The 22,444-nt window shown below is 41.8% G+C and overlaps 1 protein-coding gene across 1 annotated transcript in view; it reads right to left on the bottom strand.

Moving 5' to 3' along the window:
• Window positions 1-221: 221 nt before the first annotated feature.
• Window positions 222-22,444, bottom strand: part of LOC148188625 (uncharacterized) — a 25,480-nt gene continuing 3,257 nt past the window's right edge. The window contains exons 2-6 of the mRNA XM_088081605.1: window positions 14,270-14,499; window positions 13,068-13,254; window positions 12,884-12,979; window positions 11,156-11,663; window positions 222-10,129 (exon numbers count right to left, since the gene is read on the bottom strand). Of these exons, the coding sequence (XP_087937731.1) occupies window positions 9,186-10,129; window positions 11,156-11,663; window positions 12,884-12,979; window positions 13,068-13,254; window positions 14,270-14,499 (1,965 nt within the window). The 3' untranslated portion in view covers window positions 222-9,185. The remainder of the gene's footprint in view (window positions 10,130-11,155; window positions 11,664-12,883; window positions 12,980-13,067; window positions 13,255-14,269; window positions 14,500-22,444) is intronic.

Below are 22,444 nucleotides of genomic sequence, written 5' to 3'. Positions count from 1 at the left end.
GAAGAGCAGAACATGATTTTTTAAAAAAAATTTATATGTAAATAATAATAATTTATTTATTTTTCTATTTATTCATTCATTCTGAGTTTTACAGGAAGCCAGAGTAGGGATTTAAGTTGTCTCGCTCTTCACAGGTGCAACAGAACTTGCAGGAGAGTGAGGGAGATGTCCTGAGAAGAGGTCCAATCAAGGACAACAGGTAAAAACACCTGTGGCGGCCGCACCATGTGTGTCAAAGAAAACACGACAATCACTGTCACATTTTCTGTCACTGAAGTCAAACGTAGTTAAAGTCTTGTGTTCGCATCAAGTTGCGACTGATCTTTGACCTTTTTTTGCAAAGCGCTGCGCTTGTCTCTGAGCTGTCAGCGAACAGAGCTGCTCTTTCGTTCTGCCGTACAGCCGCAGTTCTCTTTGGAGTCCCTGCAGGTTTGTTTTTGTTTTTTTGGTGCAGCAGTTGTGATGCCAGCCGGCCTCCAGCAGAGGTCGTCCTGCTGCAGCTCATGTTGGAGCGATGACGCAGTTTGCAGTCAGACTCCTCAGGTCAGGTGCAGGAGGACGACAGGAGGCTCTGAGGAGGTCAGCGTTTGACCTCTGCATGAGATCAGATCCCGTCTGCTGCTGTCCACCACCATGACTGTTCGGAGGTGAAATCTGTCCCAGGAAACAGATCCGAGGTCAGAGTCAGCTCAGGTGCTTCAAACGTCACCGCTGCAGCTGCTTTTCTCTGCACAGCTGAGGAGCGTTAGCTGTAATAAGTCCCATCATCCTCCACAAAACATCACCATGGTGACAAGGCCAAGAGCTGAGAGATCAGCTGCCGTAGAAACACCAGTTGCTATAGCAACGGTCACGGAGCAGGACTGAAGAGCCCAGCATGGCCGTCAGAGAAAAGTGTCCAAACTCAGAGTGGCTGTCAGTCACTGATGGCACTGATGAAAACAACAAAGAGTGAACAGGTGCTTCAGGAGGTTACCTGAGCAAACGGATGCAGCTTCTTTCAGAAACACGAGAAAAAGCCAGTGAGCAGTTGGTGTTACATTTTTCACGAATTTAATGAAGATTTAGAAAAGTTGAATGAATACAGTCTTGTGTCCATGCAGGGCTGCCTCCTGAAGGTGAGAGATTCAAACCATCAGTCTGAGACCCTTCAGTCACCTGCTTCAAATCGAGGAGGACCTTCTCGTCCTCAGACTTTTCTGCAGAGTGAGCGCTCGTCACTTTCACACCGCTCTTCAGTTCAGGCAGCCGCGGACACGATGCAGCGGCTCGGCGGAGGTAAGCACAAATAAATGGGACAACATTTTTAACAAATTACAATAGTTTTGTAAAAACAATTAAATATGCAGTAATTATCATTATAAATATATTTTTTCTGAGCTGTCTTCCTCCCCAGCATTTTCAAAATGATCTTCCAAATCTCCTTATTTCTTGCAATTTGTGAAACAGTTATTACCAAGGTGCTCGTTGAATTTGATTTTTGAAATCACACCAATGTGCTCAGCATCCAAAGGGTTAAATGCTTCTAAAAGGCATCTAAATAAAAGAAAAGTGATGTTGTTGCAGGCTTGAAAGGGTTAAATCCATTTCACAGAAAGCGGAACTCACAACACGTGTTTGAATTTGCAGTTTACTGACACAGTTGTGGGTGATGAGAGCCATCAGACTTCTCTCAGACAGTTTCACAGTTCACGTACATCAGAGGTCACAGGGCGAAAACAAAGAAATACAAAAACACACGCTGTCATTCAAACCAGTCGCACAACCCTTCCTGTCTGTCTCTCACACACACACACACACACACACACACACACACACACACACACACACACACACACACAAACTCCCCTCCTGACATCATATAGACACAAACCTGAGCAGCAGACGTACAGAAGGACACAGTCCCTCAGACTGACCGACAACAGACTGCACCTCTGATTATTGCACACAGCCCTGAAAGAAACCAAAAAACTCAGGACCAGATTCACAAAAACCCGAAGAGCAAAAATCTCAAGTGCGTTTACGTTTTCACATAATTTAATCTAAAAACAAAAACTCTTAAAGAAAAGAAATAAATCGGTTTCTGTTTTACTTCTGACATCGATCTTTAAATTAGTTTCTAAAAATGTTATATGCTCAGATTACCTCAAACTCTCTCAGATTAACTCTTTAAAGCAATTATTATATGTTTTGGGAAAATGCTCACTCACTTTCTATTCAAGAGTGAGACAAGAGGATGAATATTAATCTCATGTGCAAAAAATAATTTTAAAAACATTATTACTAATATTATTACTATTATTATTCCATCCAATTTTTTTGTAAAGCGCATTTAAAAAAAACAGAGTTGACGAAAGTGCTTTACATCAATAAATAGATAAAAATAGCATTAATAACATAAAACATAAACAAGAAAACAGGACAGTTTACAAAAAGGCAATAAAAGCACAAACTTAAAAACTCTCATACAGGATCTGAGAACGCCAAGGAGAACAAATGGGTTACTAAATAAGATTTAAACACAGGCAAATTTATTTTATTTTATTCTATTTACAATAATAATAATATTTTTTTGAACATTTTTCCCTATTTTAAAAATTATTATCTTAAAATAAGTTCTCTCTCTCTTGCTCTCTCTCTCTCTTTTTAAACTACTTTTTAGCTCATTTTAATAATCTTTTTTTAATTTTGTGCAAAATGTGGGACATCTCTCGCTGGGTTAGTCGTCCTTGCCTTTTAAATCATATTTTCAAAAGAAATCAAACTGGGTTTAAAAGGTTTAAATGCATGTGAACGGCGTCTGAGCGCAGCGCAGAAAAACTGATGCCGTTCCAGGTTTCAGAGGGTTAATATGACAAATTGGATTATATGTGATTATAGATCATCTCTTCCTCTGAGATATGCTTTCCAAAATAAAAGTCCAGTCTGAAAAATACAGGATAATGACACTTTAGGCGATCACCGAAATATTCTGTGCTAATCAGGAGTGAGCATGCTAGGTTTACACTGCAATGATAAAGCTTGTTTATTCTAACAGCTGATTGTTCACTAACGTCAAGACACGAGCACAGCAGGACGTTGGTGAAAAAGCAGAAATAATCTACTGAAGGCAAAAAGAAAGGAAAATTATATATATATATATATGTATATATATATAGAAAACTAATATGATTATAAAATATACTTTAACATCGTACAGTGACTCCAGATTGTCCACAAACCAAAGTTACACAATATCTTTGGCTAAACACTACTGACGAGATAGTATCAAACTTTAGGTTCTCTCGCGTGCACACACACACACACACACACACACACACACACACACACACACACACACACACACACACACACATACATATATGGTTTGAAGAAAGAAACCCTTAGATATGATCGTTTGACGAGTGCGACTTCATGACCTGAAATCTGTCCTCAGGATTTCATTTCCTCCGAACGCTCAACAGAATATGAAAATAAATGAACATTTTCTCTTTTTTAACAAAATTGCATTGAACAGTTTCATTATTTGACACATTATTACATCATAACATTTAACCCTGATTAACATTTCTCAGATTATCACCCACACTGGCTCGTAGCATGTGATAAGACAGCGGCGTTAATGAGACTGATGGACAGATGTTGTTCACACACAGAACCAGGTGGTTTAAAGAATCCGATGAGATATTTTCTTAAACGACCTGAATTTCATCACTGAAGATGTAACCGGCTGAGAAAAGTCTCATTTAAAGATGAAAACAGTTTTATTATTTGGTTAAATTTGCTGCTGATGTCTCATTTTGAAACTAAACACTAAACATAGTGGGATGTGTTCTCGCTGTATCAATGATGATGTGATAAAGGAAAAGTTTGACATTTTGCAAAATAAGTTTCTTTAGATGAGAAGATCAATACCACTCTCATATCTGTGTGCTAAATCTAAAGCTGAAAACCTAATTTTCAGGATCGGATTCACAAAACATGAAGAAGAAAATCTCAAGTGCATAAAGTTTTTATAACATTGACTTCACCAGAACTGAAGAACTGGTGTTCTTTTTACTTTCTAACATTTGTCTTTTAATGCAAAAAGATATACTAAATATAAGGCTTAAAAACTAGTTTTTAAAAATGTAACACTCAGGAACGTCAAACCCTCTGAGATTAACTCTTAATAGGAAATATTCAGCATTTTTGGAAATAGTTATTAAAGTTTCCTCCTAGAGTGAGACAACAGGAGAAATATTAATCTCATGTCTGTTTTACGAGAGCTTTTTCTAACAAACGACCCCATAGGTTGTTTATACAGCACCTTATTACAGCAGATATTCGTGTTTACTGTTAGGCGGCGACCTCTAGTGTAATTATGACTGAAACAAAGGACGAGGTCAGGTGACGTCAGATGAAGAGTGAGTAAGACCCACAGGACTCTGATGCAGGCCCGCAGGAAGTATGCCAGGCTTTGAAGCCAATTTTCTAGTGGCCTAATAGTGTAATTATACCGTCAACAACCTTCGTCACCTTTATTAGGCAAACTTTATTTGGCAGTTTGTCTGATGAAGGTCCAGTACCGAAATAATGCATTAAAATAATGATTTTTTTGCAGGTTAGACAATGTGCAGGAGTTTTTTTCTCTCTGCCTCTAACAGACACACACACAGCAGGACTTTTGCAGAGCTCCAGTCCACAGAGCACTACTGCGATTTGCAAATACTATTAATATCTGAACTGGAGAGCTGTTAGTTTGTTCCCATCTTACACAGAATAAATCATCAGGTTAAATGGCGCTGCGGTAACTAACTCATTGAGTGGTAGTGGCAGAAGTGTGAGCAGGTGAGGCAAGTTTGTATCTGCAGAGCTCCGATTACGACTATTTAATCACATTTTGCGACCACGGAGCAGAAGAGCGACTTGCAAATATTATTAATATATGACTTGGAGAGCTGTTTTCTTTGTCGCCTGCTCACAGCGAATGAATCCTCTTTTAAAATCTAATTATAAAAGTACATTTAACTTCCTTAAAACTGTATTTTATGATTTTTATAAAAGTAATCATACTGCAGTAGCTACTTATCTAACTTTATTGTAACTGCAGTTCATTCAATAATTTTGTATTTTAGCTGCTGACAGTAGTTTGAGGGACATTTAAAAATATCAAGATATATATCATGTATCACAATCTAGCCTTAAAATATTGCAATATTATGTTAAAGCCATATTGCCCAGCTCTGGTTCTAAGTAAAATCCACCAATCAGCACCTCTTAAGCTCAATAACTAACATGTTATCATGTTTGTTTGATTAAAAACCAAAGTGTAAAAATGACCAGTGCTGTTTTACAGGGAGTTACCTGCTGGACTATTTCTACCTGTTTTCGGTAGGCTGGCTGTCTCCAGTCCTTATGCTAACTCTCTGTTGGCTGTAGCTTCATATTTAACATACAGACATTAGAGTTAATCTCATCTCTCTGCAATAAAGACAATAACCCTCTCCCAAAATGTCAAACTCTTCCTTTAAAGATTATTTATGGTGATTTCTGATTTACAAACATCATGTGCTAAACGGGCGTATAAATCCTCTTTGGACAGCTATAATCACGAGACGTAGCAGAATACAAGGAACCAAATATTCTGAAACAGAAACCCTGCACACAGTGTGAGACTTACAGTATGAGCCCTCTCTATAGCATCTATTTACACTCTGAGTCTGTGTGAGATTAAAACGGTAAACCACCCGGGAGAAACCGGTGACTGAAAGAAAACAGTGTGGTGAAACAGCGTCTGAGAGGATTTTGGAGGCTGTTTGATCAGAAAGGTGCCGACATCTCTGACAAACTTACAGCGAGCTGAGCCTCCCGCAGTCGTTTCAGAGAGTTGACCTTGACATTTGATGGCACACAAACAAAGGCAGTAAAACCAGAAAAGGAGATGGAGACACTTTTTTCACAAAAGGCAACACAACTGATTGTGTGATATTTCAGACACGTCGCAGGCGGTCCGAGGTGTGAAGAGTCCGATGCACAGTCTGAAGTTCATGCAGCTCTTCAGTCTCCTTTTACTTAAACAAACCTGCAGAGACTCGTTTCTGTAGCAAACGAAGGACTAGAGGTTCTTGTCAGACAGTGTTGTTGGTTTAAACTCAGATTGAATCAGTTCCTCGAGATTGTCGTACTTAAGATTTCTCTTCTTTTCAACCTTTTCTCTGAACAGCTGATGGTAATTTTCCTGCTGAGCCGCAGTTGTAGCTTTGGCCACGTCGTCCAGTTCTCTCGCTGTTCTTGGTCAATTTGAAGAAGTTCTTCTCAGGCAGAAATAACATGACCGAGATCCAGATTCACTAAAGGCCCAGACGCATCAAACTGACATCAAAGAAATAGTGAAAACTGGCTGTCTCATGTCATCTGTGTCTCAGCCAAAAAGTTGCACTTGAACAAAATACAAAAATTACAGCCGACGGCAACCAGCACAGGAAATACCGTAAAACTTAAATTAACAGCCCAGACTATTATTTGCTTAAATTGCTGAACTCAAAAGGTTTTTATTTGGGACAGGAGTCTGTATGGGATGGGCTTTTAATTCCTCTCACACAAAACTTGCTCAGCAAAGATGGAAATACAGTCAAATTATTTATTTAACCTTCTGAGATCTGGGCAATTTGGCTTTATTTTATTCAAAAACATGGTGAGAAGGTAATGAGCAACAAAAGAAGAAATGATCAAGAAGTGAGCGAGAAATCTGCAAAAAGTACAGAAAGGTGCAAAAAAAACCCCAAACAAAAAAACAAAAAATAATAATAAAGGAAAATAAAACAAAAGTAGCAAGAAAGCAAGAAATGACCTGAAAAAGATTAAAATTTATTTAAAAAAAATTTAAAAAGTATTTTTAAATATATAATTATAAAAATTCTAAATATAGTTAGCTGGACATTTTTCCTGAGCTCTCGGTGCTCACGGTGTCTGTAAAATAAGACAGACGTTTATTTGTCAAAATGTGTCCCCACACCGCACTAGTAAAAGGGACTGGGCGTTTGATTGGGAGTGGGCTTTTACTTGAAGTTTTACGGTAATTCTCCATACCAGCAGACAGCATACGTTTGCAAAGGCCCTGACACACCAAGCCTTTCTCTTCTCATGTGCTGAGCATTCACCGACGGGCTCTGCCATCTCCGACACCAATTCAATGTGCTGAATCGGCTGAAAAAAACATGACTGGGGCGAGAAACGCTCACCAACGGTTCAGTACTGACTGCTGGCCAAACCTCGGCTTGGTGTGTCAAGGCCTTAAGATTGCAGTATGAGTTCAATGTAACTGTTTTTTTGGAATTAGAGATTTATCAAAGCCCAAAATATTCTCTCTTTGTCCACAATGGGGCATTTGACATTAATATTCTGATGTTGGCAAACATCCATTTGAGAGTAAACAAGGGTCTTAAGCTATACTTTGTTTTAACATTGCATAGATTGTTGCAAATTTTGGAGGCTTTCCTGGCCAACCTCGTTATGCAGTTGGCTGACATGGGAGAGTTGCCTTGATTAAGCTCATTTCTGCCTTTCAGGCAATAAAAGCTGCTCCATGTTTTGACTCACTCTCTCCTTTCCTACAGCAGACATCGACCCTGCATCTTGGCATTTTGGTTTTGCACCTCCAACACCTCCACAGCACATTCAACACACACGCCCAAGGCTTTCATTACTGACTTTGCTGATCTACACACTCCAGTGTTTGTCTAATAAATTAGGTTTGTTTTCAGAAGGCAGAATCTCATACGTGTGCAGCATCAGGGTATTATGGTATACCAGAGTACTTAGAAATCCTGAAAGTGTGTTTTTCAATCCCATCATAAATACAGGCGCTCCTCTTTCTATTAAATTCTTTGTATGTAGTGCATAGGATGCACCACCGCCTGTGGCCTTGACAGGCAGCTGAGCTGAAAGACACAGCGACACCTAGTGGTGAAGGGAGAAGTTACAGGACTGTGAACAGCCGGCAGGCAGAGAGAGAGCGTAGGGAATAACAGCATGCTTTTTCACATCTGACTCTGTGAATTAAGGATTTATTTGGACCAAACCACAGCTGGTGGTGGACTTACTAACTAGATTACGAGCAAGAGTAACGCTTTTGGTGAGTCTGTTTAATAAGAAAAATAGGTATGAGAATAGTACTTTTAACATTTTTGGGGGGTTTCTATTGTGTAGTTATTGGTCTGAAAACCATATACCTCTGAAATTTCAGTAAGGTTTGAAAAATCCGATTCCGCCCAAGTCTAGTGTATACTCTGATTAACGTGCCCTAACATTTATCACGTCAATATAAAGAACAGTGGAACGGCTGAAGCCTCTCATCATTTTGCTTCTTTGCATCGAGATAAAATTTTTCAAAGTTTTCTACCTGTGGCCGACTTGTTTGACAATGCTAACAAAGACCAACTCTTTCATTCCTTCAACCAACCTCTTAAAAAGTTGATGTTGCAATATTTATGCAAAAACCTGTTGATAACCAAGTCTTTCATGATGTTTATAAGTTTGCGTTTTTCTTATTTTGACCAGAAATTTGGGCTTTTCTTTTGGCCATACATCTCTGCCCAACTGTAAACATGCAAGAGGCCGGATGTGGTAAACTGTGGTAAAACGCCTAGCGAAGGCGCAAATTCCAAATGCGCTGTATACATTGCTATTAAAACCAAATGCTAAATTTGGAATAAAAACAAAAAAAAGGAATATTTAAATGGAATATGTTATCTATATAACACCTATCAAATTCAGAGTTTCCGAGTTTCCCACGGCGTTCATGAATCCGGTGTAGGTTTTTAGTACCATGGTGATTTATGTGCAAATCTTTTCACAGATTTACTAATATTTCAAAAATGAGAATGTCAGTGGTTCCGATCATGTTTCCATGCAAACGCTTCTTTTGAGACGATCCCAGATTCACTACAACAGTTACTGAGTTGTGTTGTTCACTGAGTTTGTGGATTGTGTGTGTTCTTGACATACAAGACCTAAAATATTGTGATGTGCGTGTAGCGGATGCAAGACCATGGCCTCTGGCAGCACAATTTCACAGGCTTTTCTTTCAGATTCGGTAATTTTAGTGCAGACGTTTACATTTTTCATGCCCCAAGCCTTAAATGAATCTGGGCCTGAGTGTTGGATCGATCAGCAGTAACCAACAGTGTGTCGGGTTTTCCCAGTCAGACGGTGGTGACCGATAACAGCGGGCTGGGACATAGCTGATTATCGCTCTCCACTCGTGTCCCATGAGTCAGCAGCTCCTCCACGGTTGTCCAATCGTCGAGCAGCTTGCTGTTCCTCAGCCGGTTCTGCTTCATGTGGCTCAGCTCCAGCACCGTCTGAGACGACAGCGACCCCTGAAGTCCCCCGGCCTGCTCCTCCCCTCCTCCTCTCCTCTCCCTGTGTTGCCGTGATAATGCCAGGTGGCGCCTCCTTTCGGTGCGGTTCCAGTAGCGCCCCGCCCAGCGGCCATCCTCTCCTTCCTCCTCCCCTTCTCTCTCCCCCTCTCCTCGCACCTCCTCATCTGTTGTGACCTCACTGCGCTCCCTGGCCAATCGGTAGGCTCGGGCTCTGAGCAGCTGGTTCCTGACTGACTTCTGATTGGACAGTCTGGAGCGAGGAGAGGGTGGAGAGTGAGGGTTTCGTTGTGGGGCGCCCAGTGTGCTGTAGAAAGGAACAGAGGTTTTTGGGTTGCTGGTGCGATTCCCAAGAGTCTGAAAGCCACGCCAGTCCGACGCCCCGCTGGAGCCAGATCCAGGACTCTTCGAGAGGGAGTCCTCTTTGCTCTGGCTCATGCCCTGGCTGTTTCTCAGTGCGTTCTGATGATTGGTCAGACTGGTTCTGTCTATGCTGAGATGACTGGTGGGATGACAGCTACTGGGATAACTGGCCCTGCTCCTCGGCCCCAGCGTGTTGCTGGCTGCTCCTGGTTGGCTGTTCTGGAGTCTGTTTCTCAGAGTGTTTGGATCTGCCATGTTGGGGTGACTGGCCCTGCGTTGCCGCTGTCCCTCACTCAAATCTGTTATAGTTTGACTCCGTCCTGGAGCCTCTATCATCCCGCCTCCTCCCTGCTGCTGCTGCTCCAACCACAGCGCCCTCCTCTGGCAGGGCTCAGTACGGCAACCTGCAGACAGAAAGACAAAAACAGGTCAAGAGTGTTGCATCAACACTTCCATGTCTGGCCACCTTTTGCCCTAACACTTAACAGTTTCCTGGGATTGGTCCCAAGGGATCTGTTACAAAATGATTCTTGAGTCCAACCTTTTAACCAGCTGTTAACCATTTACCCTCAATTACAATCTCCTGCGCTAATCCCAAACTTTGACTGTAGTCCTGAAGATGGCACAATTTCTAAATTTTAAGGCCATTCCCAAACTAATACAGCAGTCACAACCCTTTTTGCTGATTCCTAATCCTTCCCCTTGTCCCAAACTTCTTCCTTGTTTTAACACTTTACACCCTGGTCCCAAATTGTTTTCCCATTCCAGAACTCTTACCCTCCCACAAAAATGTTCATCCCATTTTCAAAATGATTCCCATGTCTGACTTTTTACCCCATTGTTAACCATCTACCCTCGGTAACAATTACTGACTTCCTTACTTACTTACCCAAACTTCAACCAAAGTCCTGCAGTCTTACGGAATTTCAAATTTTGCACTCTTTTTTTAACCATTTTACCTCAAGGACAAACCTTTGACCTGTCCAGACCTTTGACTTCTGTTCCAGTTGTTTATCCAGTTCCCAAATGTTCACATAATTTCAGGGCATTTACCTATGTAGGAGTCCTCTAATCCCATTCCCTAATGGGAGACCCTAATCCCAATTCTACCTCATCCCCAAATGTCTTCCCAATTCTCAGTGTTTGTTTGCTTTTACCAAATAATCAGTTTAACACCCTTATACCAGTATTTTCCCCCATTTTTATCTTTGACCCCAGTTTAAACCTACCCATGATTTTTACCCTTTTCAAAAATACTAGCACATTTTTTGTGAAGATTCCTGAAATTCAGACGGCTAATGGCAAGTTATGTTTTTAGAACTAGTATCTGTTTTGGATCAAAAAGGTCGGACAAATGGTATGATTTTCTTGTCGTAAATTATGGCATTAGTTGAATAGTTTCAAGAAATGATTTCTCGAGTTTTACTAACCAATGGAAGGGGAGGGTGGTGAGCGGTGGCGAGGTAAGGTGGGACTCCTCTCAGCCCTGTGAAAGTGAACTGTCGTGGTCGTGCTGTTACCCACAGTGCAGCGGGACGCCTGTGGTGCTCCAGAGTGAGTCACAGGAGTCGTCTCAGGGATAGACTCCAAATCCCAGCGTCCTCTCTGCTCTCGAGGGGAGTGGCCTGAGCGGAGGTGGTGAGTTTGTCGGTGTGCATGGCTTCCATGAATCTTATGCAGTCGTCTGTGTTCCCCAGTGCTGACGCTGTGAAAGCCCGAGTCGCTGGGTTCAGAGGAGATCAGGGACTCGGAGGAGGAGGAGGAGCCTTGGGAGGAAGGGGTGTGACCTGGCAGCGATGACATGGCATCTGTTTCTGCCTCAGAGAACGCCACCCGGTGGTGTGGGCTGTCAGGGCCGCATCCCAGCCCGCTGTCGAGCTCGCTCAGGGGAAGGTATCCAAGAAGACGATCGGACCGCCAAGGAGGGCGATAGTCAGACTAAAGAGAAAGTAAGAGAACATTTTTATTTCATTTATTTGAAAGTCCATTATTAGACACTTACAAAGGATGCATACTATCATTGTACACGCTAACTTTACGATGATAAAATTAAAAAAAAAAAAAAGTGCTATACAGCAAAACTGCTATGGCAGGATAAGAGAGAAAGAAGGGAATGACTGACAGATGGAGCGAGGGGGAGAATAGACCTGGGCGGTATCATGGTATTACAGTACACCAGGATATTTAGAAATCCTGAAGGTATGTTTTTCAATACCATCATAAATCCAGGCGCTCCTCTTTGTATTAGACGCATTGTTTGTAGTGCACAGCATGCACCACCAGAGCTCCGTCTCCAGTCTCTACTGGTGGAACCGAGCCCCCAGGAAGTGTGTCAGGCTCTGATGCACATCTAATATAGTGTTCAAAAGTAGAATCACACCGTTCCAGTCGCTCATGTGATGCCCACTGGCCCAGAAAGACTTTTCCCCATTGACATACGTTGGGAAAGGGATGTCTGTAAATCAGTAAATAATTTTTTGTAAGCGTCAAAGCATCCGCAGAATGACTCCTATCACTATCAAGAGTTAAACCATCCAGTTCAATAACATTTGGGAAGTCTAAAAGAGCAGCAAGATTACAATTTTTAGATAGCCATTCAAGCTAAGGAGGCGCTAATCGGGAAGTCAGTTTCTCCATCGACAAAAGTTTGGGCCGCTTGGACACACTCAGCCGTGCTTGACATGCTCTATGGGCCAGTAGATCTGGGTATTTTATACAATTCTGCACCCCAAAAAAAGGGCTTTTTCTGCTTCGTGCGTCAATGAGCGGCTCTCATAGGAAGGAACGAGGCCCCGCCTCCATAGCTGTATCCAGACTTCCTGTAATACATCCATGGGTGGAACAGGCAGCTGAGCTGAAGGACGCAGCGACACACCGGCGGACAGCAGACAGAGACAGAGCGTGGGGAATAACGGCATGTTTTTCACATTACAAGGATTTTTTTAAACCGGAGCTGGTGATTGTTGGGACAGTAAGGCACTTGCGGTCAGAGGGTGTGGGGTGGGGGGGTTGTTAGCGCTCCACTCTTATCCCATCATACACTTTATACCCCAGTGAAATTTCAGGAAGATATGGAATATTATATACTGTCCAAGCCTATAGCTAAAGGTGTTGCTAAAAATTAAACAGTCGTCAGGCAGAACCGTGAAATGATCTACCTGTCTGGGGAAAGTCTTTGGCTCCATGTCTTCTGTGTTGTAGCAGCCAATCAGGCAGCTCTCTGAGTTAGGCTGGTAGGGCAACATTTCTGGACCCTGAAAAAAAAAGAAAAGAGATTGGCATAGAAATGAGTCTCAGTGTTTTTGTTTGTTGCATTTAATGGAATAGAGTACAATAACTCACCTGGTAGTCGAGTCTGTCCAGGTGATCTAAGCTGTAGGAGACGCTGGGCAGGTAGTTGTTACCCGGGTGCTGGTCATTTGATGATCTGGGCAGATAGCCATTGGGTGGGTAGACATCAGGTGACATCATCATGTGGTTATTTGTGGGGTATATGTCAGGTGACATGGTCATGTGCCCGTAGTAAGGCCTGTGTAGAGGAAGCAAAAAAGTCAGGTGATGTCAAAGATTTTACCGGAGAGAGAGAGAGTGTAGGTCTAAAGATGTGCATTAATAGAGATGCTATGAGCCATGATATGTAAATTCCTCCGAATATTTATAGTCTTCATACACGTGTATAATCATAGCATGTGTTGCACTGACAGCTGTCTCAGCAGAACAACCGTCCTCTCATGAATATTTATGACGGCGCCCAGAGACTCCATGCAACATCGTGCTGATCTTGCAAACTTAACGCTCATATAAAAAATACTGTCCCTCCACCTGAATCATCAATAGGCTCAAGTGGAAGTCCTCTTTTCATACCTTTTACTTCAGTCTATTTACTGGTGATACTCAACATATGGTCTGCGGGCCAAATCTGGCCCCTGATAGGGTGCCAGGTGGCCCCTCAACAATTTTCTAATTCATAACAAAATGAAAAGTGATTCACATTTGTTTTGTACATAAGGTGCCAGAGTGAATAAAACAGCATCAAAATAGAGCTTCCTGATTAAAAAAAAGTACCAGTGGAGGATCACCAGCTCCCTGCCACAGGACCTAGTGTCCTGAAATCTGAGAAATGTCCTAAAATCCTACAAATGTCCGAGAAATGTTTTAAAATCCTAGAAACATGCTAAAATCCATCATTATATTCTAGAAATTTTAGAGGGTCTCGTATATAGCAGACTCCAAAGTTTAAATCGAGGCCAGTAAAGACCACAACAGATTTATTTGTTTACATATTTTCATTCTTCAGTCCAGCCAATCACATCAATCATCAATCATTTCTAGTTTGCTTTCAGATATCAGTCATATATATAAATATATATATATATACTGTATGTATGTATACCACTAAAAACTCAAAAGCTTGTTGCTGAGTTCTCAGTCTTCACGCCTTTACCCAGTACGACCACAGTCACATCTGTCAAAGTCCCAAACTAAACCCAAAACTCTCACCCCAGACCTTGCCCCCCATCCTGCAGCTTTCCAACAGTACCTACCCGGCGCTGTAGCCGTCTCCTTGGCCCCCCTCTCCCTCCATCAGTCCCATGGCTCTCAGGGCCTCCCAGTGTCTTTCTGTCGGGACTTGGCACTCAATCGCACAACGGGAACGCCTCCTGTGACCATGCCCCCTTCTTGTCTCCACCTGCACATTGATTGGCTGGCCATACTCGTCCACAAAGTGCAGCTCCTCCCGGTGTCTGTGACGAGCGGGCTCACGAGATTTGGCCTTACAAGAAAAAACAAACACCCAAGGACACTTTATCATGAGTTTAAAAAAATGTCCAGTGCACACATTTTATACACATACAGCACCATAGTAATCATAGTTTTTACAGACTGCTAAAATGTGGCTCCATCTGTGAGAAATATTCATTTTCATGTCTTTTAAGAAGAGGTCAGGAGCAGGTCAGTTTAAAGATGTGTACAGTACATATCCTCCTGCTCCTGCTGCGTAACATTCAAGTATATTCTGTAGTATTGATGAAGAATGAAGGCGGCAAAAATGTGCTGTGGCAAAGTGGGAGTTCAGTCTCCCATACAAGGTCAGTCAGTTCTTTGGTTTCTAACTTTTTTTGGGATGCCTGACTACAATTGTGTTACATAACGTGGCATATGATTCACACTCTCTTTATATAAAAAGATAAAAAGACTGAGCCATTTAGTATAAGTTGGAGATGAGGACGGAGCACTCTGCTTGTTTCTGTTCCAGTTGAACAGCAGCTGAAATGTAGCTCATCTCATTTCGGCTCAAAGTGTGTGACCCCTGACCCTCCATAGAACATAGTGTGAGACCACTGATGTACAGTATTTGAAAGAAGCATATTTTATTCACTTATACACTAACTTACTCAATATCAGTGTTACTCAACTTATGACCTACGGGCCAAGTCTGCCCCCTCAAGCATTTAATAATAATATATATATATATATATATATATATATATATATATGTGTGTGTCCTAGCTAAGACCCTGATGTCCTGAAATCCTAGAAATGTCCTAAAAATCTGCAGATATCGTAGAATCCTAGAAATCTCCTAAAATCCTTGAAATGTCCCAAAATCTGAGCAATGTCCTCAAATCACAGAAACGGCCTGAAATTCTTAGAAAACCTTAGAAAAGTCCTCAATTCTGAGAAATGCCCTTAAATCCCAGGAATTTCCTAAAATCCTAGACGTCCTAAAACTCTAAGATGTCTCCTAAATGGCCTAAAATCCCAGTGACTTGTATGGGGCCGCTGCGACTGGCCCCTGGCCCCTTCCTGTCTTTTGCCAAAGTGGCCCCCAAGCAAACAGGTTGAGTAATTCTGTTCTTTATGGTTGTTCTGCATTAATAATGGTGATACGTTAATACCTTTGAAAATAAGCTTTACCAAAGTTTGAGGAAAATGGGTTCAGAAATCCTGAAAACTAACTTATTAAACAAACCAGCGACGGCCTGTAATATAGGATTCATGTCACATCTCACTTCTAAAAGCCAGAGATCTTTATTTCATCTGGTATTCTTCCTCTGACTACGGAGGCTGGCAGATTCAGAGGCATTCAGGAGGAAAATAGCTTGCGTGAGCTGGGTGGTTCGGCTGAAGTGGAAAGTGAGTCACTTCTTCTTTTGTACATACTGAGAGTGTCAGTCTTTCACCCTGAAATATTCGATTGCACAGACAATTAAAAATGAGAATGGCAGCTTTATTTTGATGCTTCTAACTTTGCCATCATTGTGTCAGAAGAAGAATGTGACAATTTAATTTGCCTTTTTATGTAGTTTACAATCATTTCAGACTACGTTTTGTGTGTGATTTATGAATTTTGGAAAGGAGGTCTAAAGATGAGATGGCAAAAATAATGCGAAGTTGTTTTCTTTGTGATGTGGTTCATAACAATCATTCACTATCAGCCCAAAAAGAAACGGCAACAATCCGTCACTGTCCGAAAATATGTTGAGACTATTTCAGTCGATCACGGTTTTCCAGCAGCTCTATAAGGACATCCAGTGTACTGTACATCCGCAGGCGATACAGAGCCGTTAGTCCTGCACCACCACCCATTTATGTCAAACTGTCAGCCTCTTTACAATCAAACGAAACAGCTCCTGCTCTGCTGCCTCGCATTCTGCCAGCCGCACATCAGACAAATAAAGCACGCGTGGACCTCCGCTCTAACATTTACATTCAGCTTCAGCCGCCAGGATGGAAGATCACAGCTGATCCTCCCTGAGACAAAACCTCAGCCTCATCTCAGCCGCAGACTTTCATTTTACAGTCACGAAACTGCAATTTAAGGCTTCATTTGCAAAGTGATATCGCTCTTTTATCGTCATCAGTTTTACTTATTTTATCAGTTATTCAAGCAGCAGATTTTTATTGATGTTCAGAGTGGTGGTTATCATGTTTGCAAATAAACTCTTTATGTTTGTGAGTTTTTAAAGATTTTCTTCAGTAGTAACCGATGGGCCTGGAGCTGAGACACACAGACAGGACGTCAGAAAATATTGAGAGATGGACCAACACGTTGGTTTTGTTTTGCTCAATAAAAATCCTAGAAATGTCAAAAAATTGTACACATGTCCTAAATTCCTAGAAAGTTCTTGAAATCCTAAAAGCACCCTAAAATCTGAAAAATTTCCCAAAATCCTGGAAACATCCTATCCTGGAAATGTCCTTAAATCCTATTCCTAAAATCCTACAAATGTCCTATAATCTTAGAAAGGTCCTGAAATCCTAAAAGCATCCTAAAATCAGAGAAAAGATCTGAAATTCTACAAAGGTCGTAAAATCACGAGATGTCCTAATATCCAAGGAACGTCCTAAAATCCTGCAAATGTCCTGAAATTCTAGAAGTGTCCAAAAATCTAAGAAATGTCCTTAAAATTCTACATACAAATGCCCTTAAATCCTCAAAATGTTCTAAAATTTTACAAATGTCCTAAAATCCCAGAAATCCAATGCAATGCATGCAATCCAAATGAGATTTGAGAGAGGAAAATGGTCAAAAGGACGCGCTGTATTTCAGTCCATAAATTCAGCCTCCTAAAATGAACAGTTAAGCCCTGCAATATTCTGATACTGTAGAAACAATATTAATTATTCGATCAAACTGTAAAAGTAGTTAGACTCTTGTTTTATTACCTATTTCTCTGCAAAAATTAAAAAGTATTTTCATGCACTGTTTAGCTGGAATACAAGAGTTTGTAAACAGGAAGTGGGTGGTGCTGTACTGCATCCTGCACAGTGAAAACAAAGGATGAAAATAGAAACAGACAGAAAAATAAAATAAAATAAAATAAAATGAAATAAAATGAAATAAAATAATAAGCAGCGCTGAAGCATGTTTTAGCTTCATGTTTAACTGTATTATGAGATTGTTTGCCAACCAGTCAGCCACCATAATGTTTACGGACGTGCAACTTGCATTACGTCATCCACCAGCAGCAGCGTTTGTCAGTCTGGTGCGGTGCAGTGCATTCTGGTAGTTGTATTTTTTCTATCTCGAGCAAAAGTGTAATTTTTCCCTGTTTTTTCTGCTCATGAAGCACCGATTTCAAATGTTTTTGCATCTCTTCACTGTAGAGACAGAGCAGTTTTATTATTAAATATTTATGATTTAATTATTATGAATTATTTTATTAATTATGAATCTTTCCAGCAGTGAGAGGTGTCTTTACTGAGGGTTTATTTTTTATGTGATAGCTTATTTTAAAATGCAGTGAGTGAAACCCACAGGATCAAATCGGGCATTCTGATACAGTTTTGTAAAGCTCGCTGCATCTGACACGTTTATTTAATTTTGCATGCTGACCGTGATTTTGTGCTGAGAACGAGGAGTGTCGCGTTTTGCAGAGTTTTGCACTTTGAGTGAAAATTGAGTCAAAAGCTCGAAACTGTGAGAGAGAGAGAGAGAGAGAGAGAGAGAGAGAGTGAGATCAGCCTGTGTTACTGTCAAAGTGCAGTGGAGCGCAACACACTTCTCCAGGGTACAGCACATCACTCTCACTCTGATTTCTCTGTGTGTAGCTGTGTGTACATGTGTGTACATGTGTGTACATGTGTGTGTGTTAGTGCATGTGCGACTTTGTGTGTAGCAGGTTTCCACATGTATGAACTGGTGTGTTTATGGACGTGTGCACATCTTTCTGGATCTGTGTTGTTTTGGTTTTTTTTTGTTAATGTGGGTTTGCGGTCTCAGATACTGTGTGTGTGTGTGTGTGTGGTTGTGTGTGTGTGTGGCCCCCGGGCCGTGCACTGAGAGTGTAAAGACTCCAGTACTGGTCCAGGGGTCACAGTGCTGCTGCTGAATCCTGACCTACATCCTGCTGCCGTTACGACCGAGTGTCTCTAACACAAACCGCCACTATTATCGTCCTGTCGCCACTTAGACTGCGGAGACATAATGACAGAGTGTCCTTTAGGGTGTGAGCTGTCCTTTTGTGTCCTGAGCTGACAGAATGGTGACACACTTTATTTTGTATTTGAGAACCTCTCTGTTTTTCCTGAGTTCTCTGATGTAAACCTACAGGCCTCTCAATAGACAGGTTTCCATGACAGATTTGCGCAAAACTTAAGCAATATTTTGGAAAAGTGAATAAAACACTATTGTTAGCTGACTGTGTTTCCACTGAGTGATGTTCTGCGACTTCTCCTCTAGTGATAACATCCCAGTAACCATGGTGATGGATGAAAACATCAGCAGCATTATTTCTATTGCAGCCACCGCACTAGTCATCATTATTTCCAATCCAAGGCCACGTAGGCGTGTTATGGAGCCATGATGGAAAGAAGAGCCCCTTACATGTGGGAGTGGCCACATATGAGGGATTTCTGGGAGATGTAGTCCACGATTTCACAGAAGAATTGTGGGTTCAAAACTTCAGAGTTATGTGATGCAATAACAGCTCTTGTAGCTCCTACTGCATCATGAGGGAGCCAGTTCCTACTGGCAAGCTCATAGACACAGCATCATGTGACCTCACAGCATCATGTGACCTCACAGCATCATGTGACTTCACAGCATCATGTGACCTCACAGCATCATGTGACATAGAAAAGCCAAAAAAGTGTTTTCATTTCAGTTTGGACAAATATGGCTTTTTCAGATCACCTGAAATACCACCTCATGCCAGCATAAAAACTCTTTTGGGCTCTGTCTCACGCTCTCATGACACTGAGGAAAATCTCACGCCAAAACACAGCGAGGGCAGACATGTTGAACAATCATGTAAAAAAGTGAAGGACTTTGACTGTAGAACAGCTGAGTGTTTGACAGCCACAGCATTTCATCATGGCGGATCAAACAGCTGATGGTCCGACAGCAGCGCAGTGAGACAGACAAACAGAGCGCAGCTTCTCCTCACAGCACCAAAGTGTCTGAAACAGACACATCTGCAGAGGTGAAAGTGACTTCTTTAGACTCTACAGACGACTTTGTGTTAGTTTCAGCTTTAATCAGACTTTGGATGAATTATTTAGAAACACCAGGACGCATCGCTCCGTGTCTCATCTGGCCGCTCACACTGAGCTCTCATTATTATTACCAGGGGCAGATATAATGTTTTGGGGGCCCGGGGCCACAAGCACATGAGCTTATTTTCAGCCTTTCTCTAACTGTGAATGTTGGCAGCTATAGGAGAAGTAGGCCGACTCAAAAGTTTTTAATTCCTGAGTAAAATGATTAATAGCACAGAAGTTTGACAGAAGCTGAAGTCAGAGTCCTGCAGTCAGGAGAGGTTGGCCTATTATCAGCACAATGTGCTTCAATTTACCTGAAGTTTGTTTAAGATGGAGCTTTTCATTTTTATATAATGCTGGGAAGTTTAATAAATAATAATAAATCATATGTTTATGTATATATCGATATCGACTGATATGAAAAACAATATTGTGATAAGACTTTATTCCATATCACCCAGTCCTACACCACAGCCAGAAATATGATTTTAATTGGGCCTGTGAGATATAAGGTTTGCAAGAACCAAAGCACTAAGCGATCTGCAGATCAACCCAGACAGATTTTCACTCTCTTTATTTTAAGGTGTTATTTAAATAATACCGCAGCAGAGGGTGTTAAACGGTGGCTTGACAGTGATGCGGTCAGGGCCCAGGCGCTTCCGTCAAGGGATTTCCCACACTGAATAAATACTGCACATAGAAACACAAACATGCCGAGTCAGCACTGTGTTGCTATAAATAAGATATAAACCGAATAAAATATTTTTTTCACCGTCAAATTTAGGTGCTTCATATCCGGAAACTTCACCGGTAGACCTGTTAACTACTTAAAACTGACCTAAAGTGAATTAGTAGCTGCAGGTCCTGCTGATGAAGGACGCAAAGGTTTCTATCCTTAAAGCTGATGTTCTGTGTGATCCAAACGTGCCATAACTTCAGAGTGTTGAAAAGACAAAATGAATTGAAATTTATATTATAAATATATTATATGACAATACTATTATATTACGTGGTTACTGTCAGCTTTATTACCTCAAGCTGTCCTTTAGCGTTTCATGCACAAGTGTCGCTTCTGTCTGGCCACAATCTCAAGTGGCTCCGCCCATGAGGGTTGCATGCGGAAACGCCCAGTGCCGTCTGGCTGTTCGCTAAAGTATAATATCAACGCCTCCAGTTCTGTCCAAGTGCATTGTCATCTGACGGCGCTTGCCCACTATACGCGACCAAATCGCCTCAATTAGCGTCCACCCTGCCCTACTGGCCGCTTGTATCCATCCACGATGCCCCGCCCCCCACACCACAGAAAGTTTCACTTAAGTATTTTCTGGATTTATGCAGAGCTGTTCAGAAAGTCATTGGCGCTGCAGCTTGAGTGGGCGTGTTGACGTGAGCGCTGTTTAAAATTTTGCCTTTTTACCGCATGTTTTTGAAACCAGTTTTCTCAGGTTTCAAAGGGTTAAACGAAATTTCAATTCCCTCTAGGAAATCAGTTAAACCGAACGCAGAAGATGTAAGCAGAGTGTAACAAGTTGACGGTCGTGTGTGGTCTCAGGTTGTTCCTCTTCCTGATGTTACATATGCAGACTGATGTGTACATCCAGAGAGTGTATTTCATGTCTTGTGTGTTTATGTGACGCTTGTCTTCCTCCGTCTCGCAGATCGGGTCACCTCCGCAGCCATCAGATCCGGTTATGATCCCTGTCCTGTCTGCCGGAGGTCCTGAACTGTGCGTGTGCGACAGGAAGTCGTCTGATAAGGTGTTTGTTTACGTGCATCACAGCATCAACGCATCCAGGATGAAACCCGCTCTGACCGCCGGATAATCGCATGTTCCGGCGTTCAGAGTCGAACACGTGCCGGGGAATATCCGTCCTGCCGTCGCTGCTGCACATTGTTCAGCTCTGCATGTCTAAAGCGAGCGTGGAAGCCGCGGCCAGTTGAGCCTTGTGATCGTTGAGGCGTTCAGCCAACAAAGGTGGCGTTAAATGAAAACACTCTCGTCAGTGATCACTGCCAGGGAGAAAAATCAGTCAATTACTGAGATGTGACTCTAACAATAACAAGCTGAGGAGGGCGAGTGCTCAGTAATCAGACAAACAGGCGGCAAACAAACACTTTCCAAGAAGAGCTCCCAGTGACGGACTCGTCTGCGGAAGCTGCAGCACTAATGTGCTCTGCTGTTTTGTTCAAACAGAGAAAGAGAGCAGAGAAAGAGAGCAGAGAAAGAGAGAGCTCCTCCGCCTTTGCTTTTTAACAGAGATCTGTTTGCTCTGCTGCAGATTAGTCACCACAGGGAGTCATGCTCTGCTGCCTGTTGTTACTGTAAAGAGTTTAAAAATGTCCCTCAAATAAGAAGATCGATATCAGATTCAGCTCTGCGTAAAAGTTAATCAGCGGAGACACATATCGATACAGGAGACCTGAACAGGTGCTGGCCTTTAGTCGTATTTTAACTCAAAACTGAATATATAAGATTATGTAAGAGATTTATATTACCTTAAAATACCCCGCGTCGCTGTGTCATTTTACAAATACATAAATATATATTTGTTTTGAATATTTCTGTGTTTTGCTTCACTTGATTTTGTGCAAAATTTGGACGGACAAATGCAGTCTACAGGCGCTATCATGGCTAGTATTCATCAGGTCCTTTCAGGACGTTTATTTGATTTTGAGACATTTCTCAGATTTTAGGAGATTTCTAGGATTGCAGGACATTTCTGGGATTGTAG

Source organism: Plectropomus leopardus, chromosome 9 (assembly GCF_026936395.1).
Source record: "Plectropomus leopardus strain MGB_pleo_1.0 chromosome 9, ASM2693639v1, whole genome shotgun sequence".
Classification (NCBI taxonomy): Eukaryota; Metazoa; Chordata; class Actinopteri; order Perciformes; family Serranidae; genus Plectropomus; species Plectropomus leopardus.
This window is presented reverse-complemented; position numbering and strand designations above follow the sequence as displayed.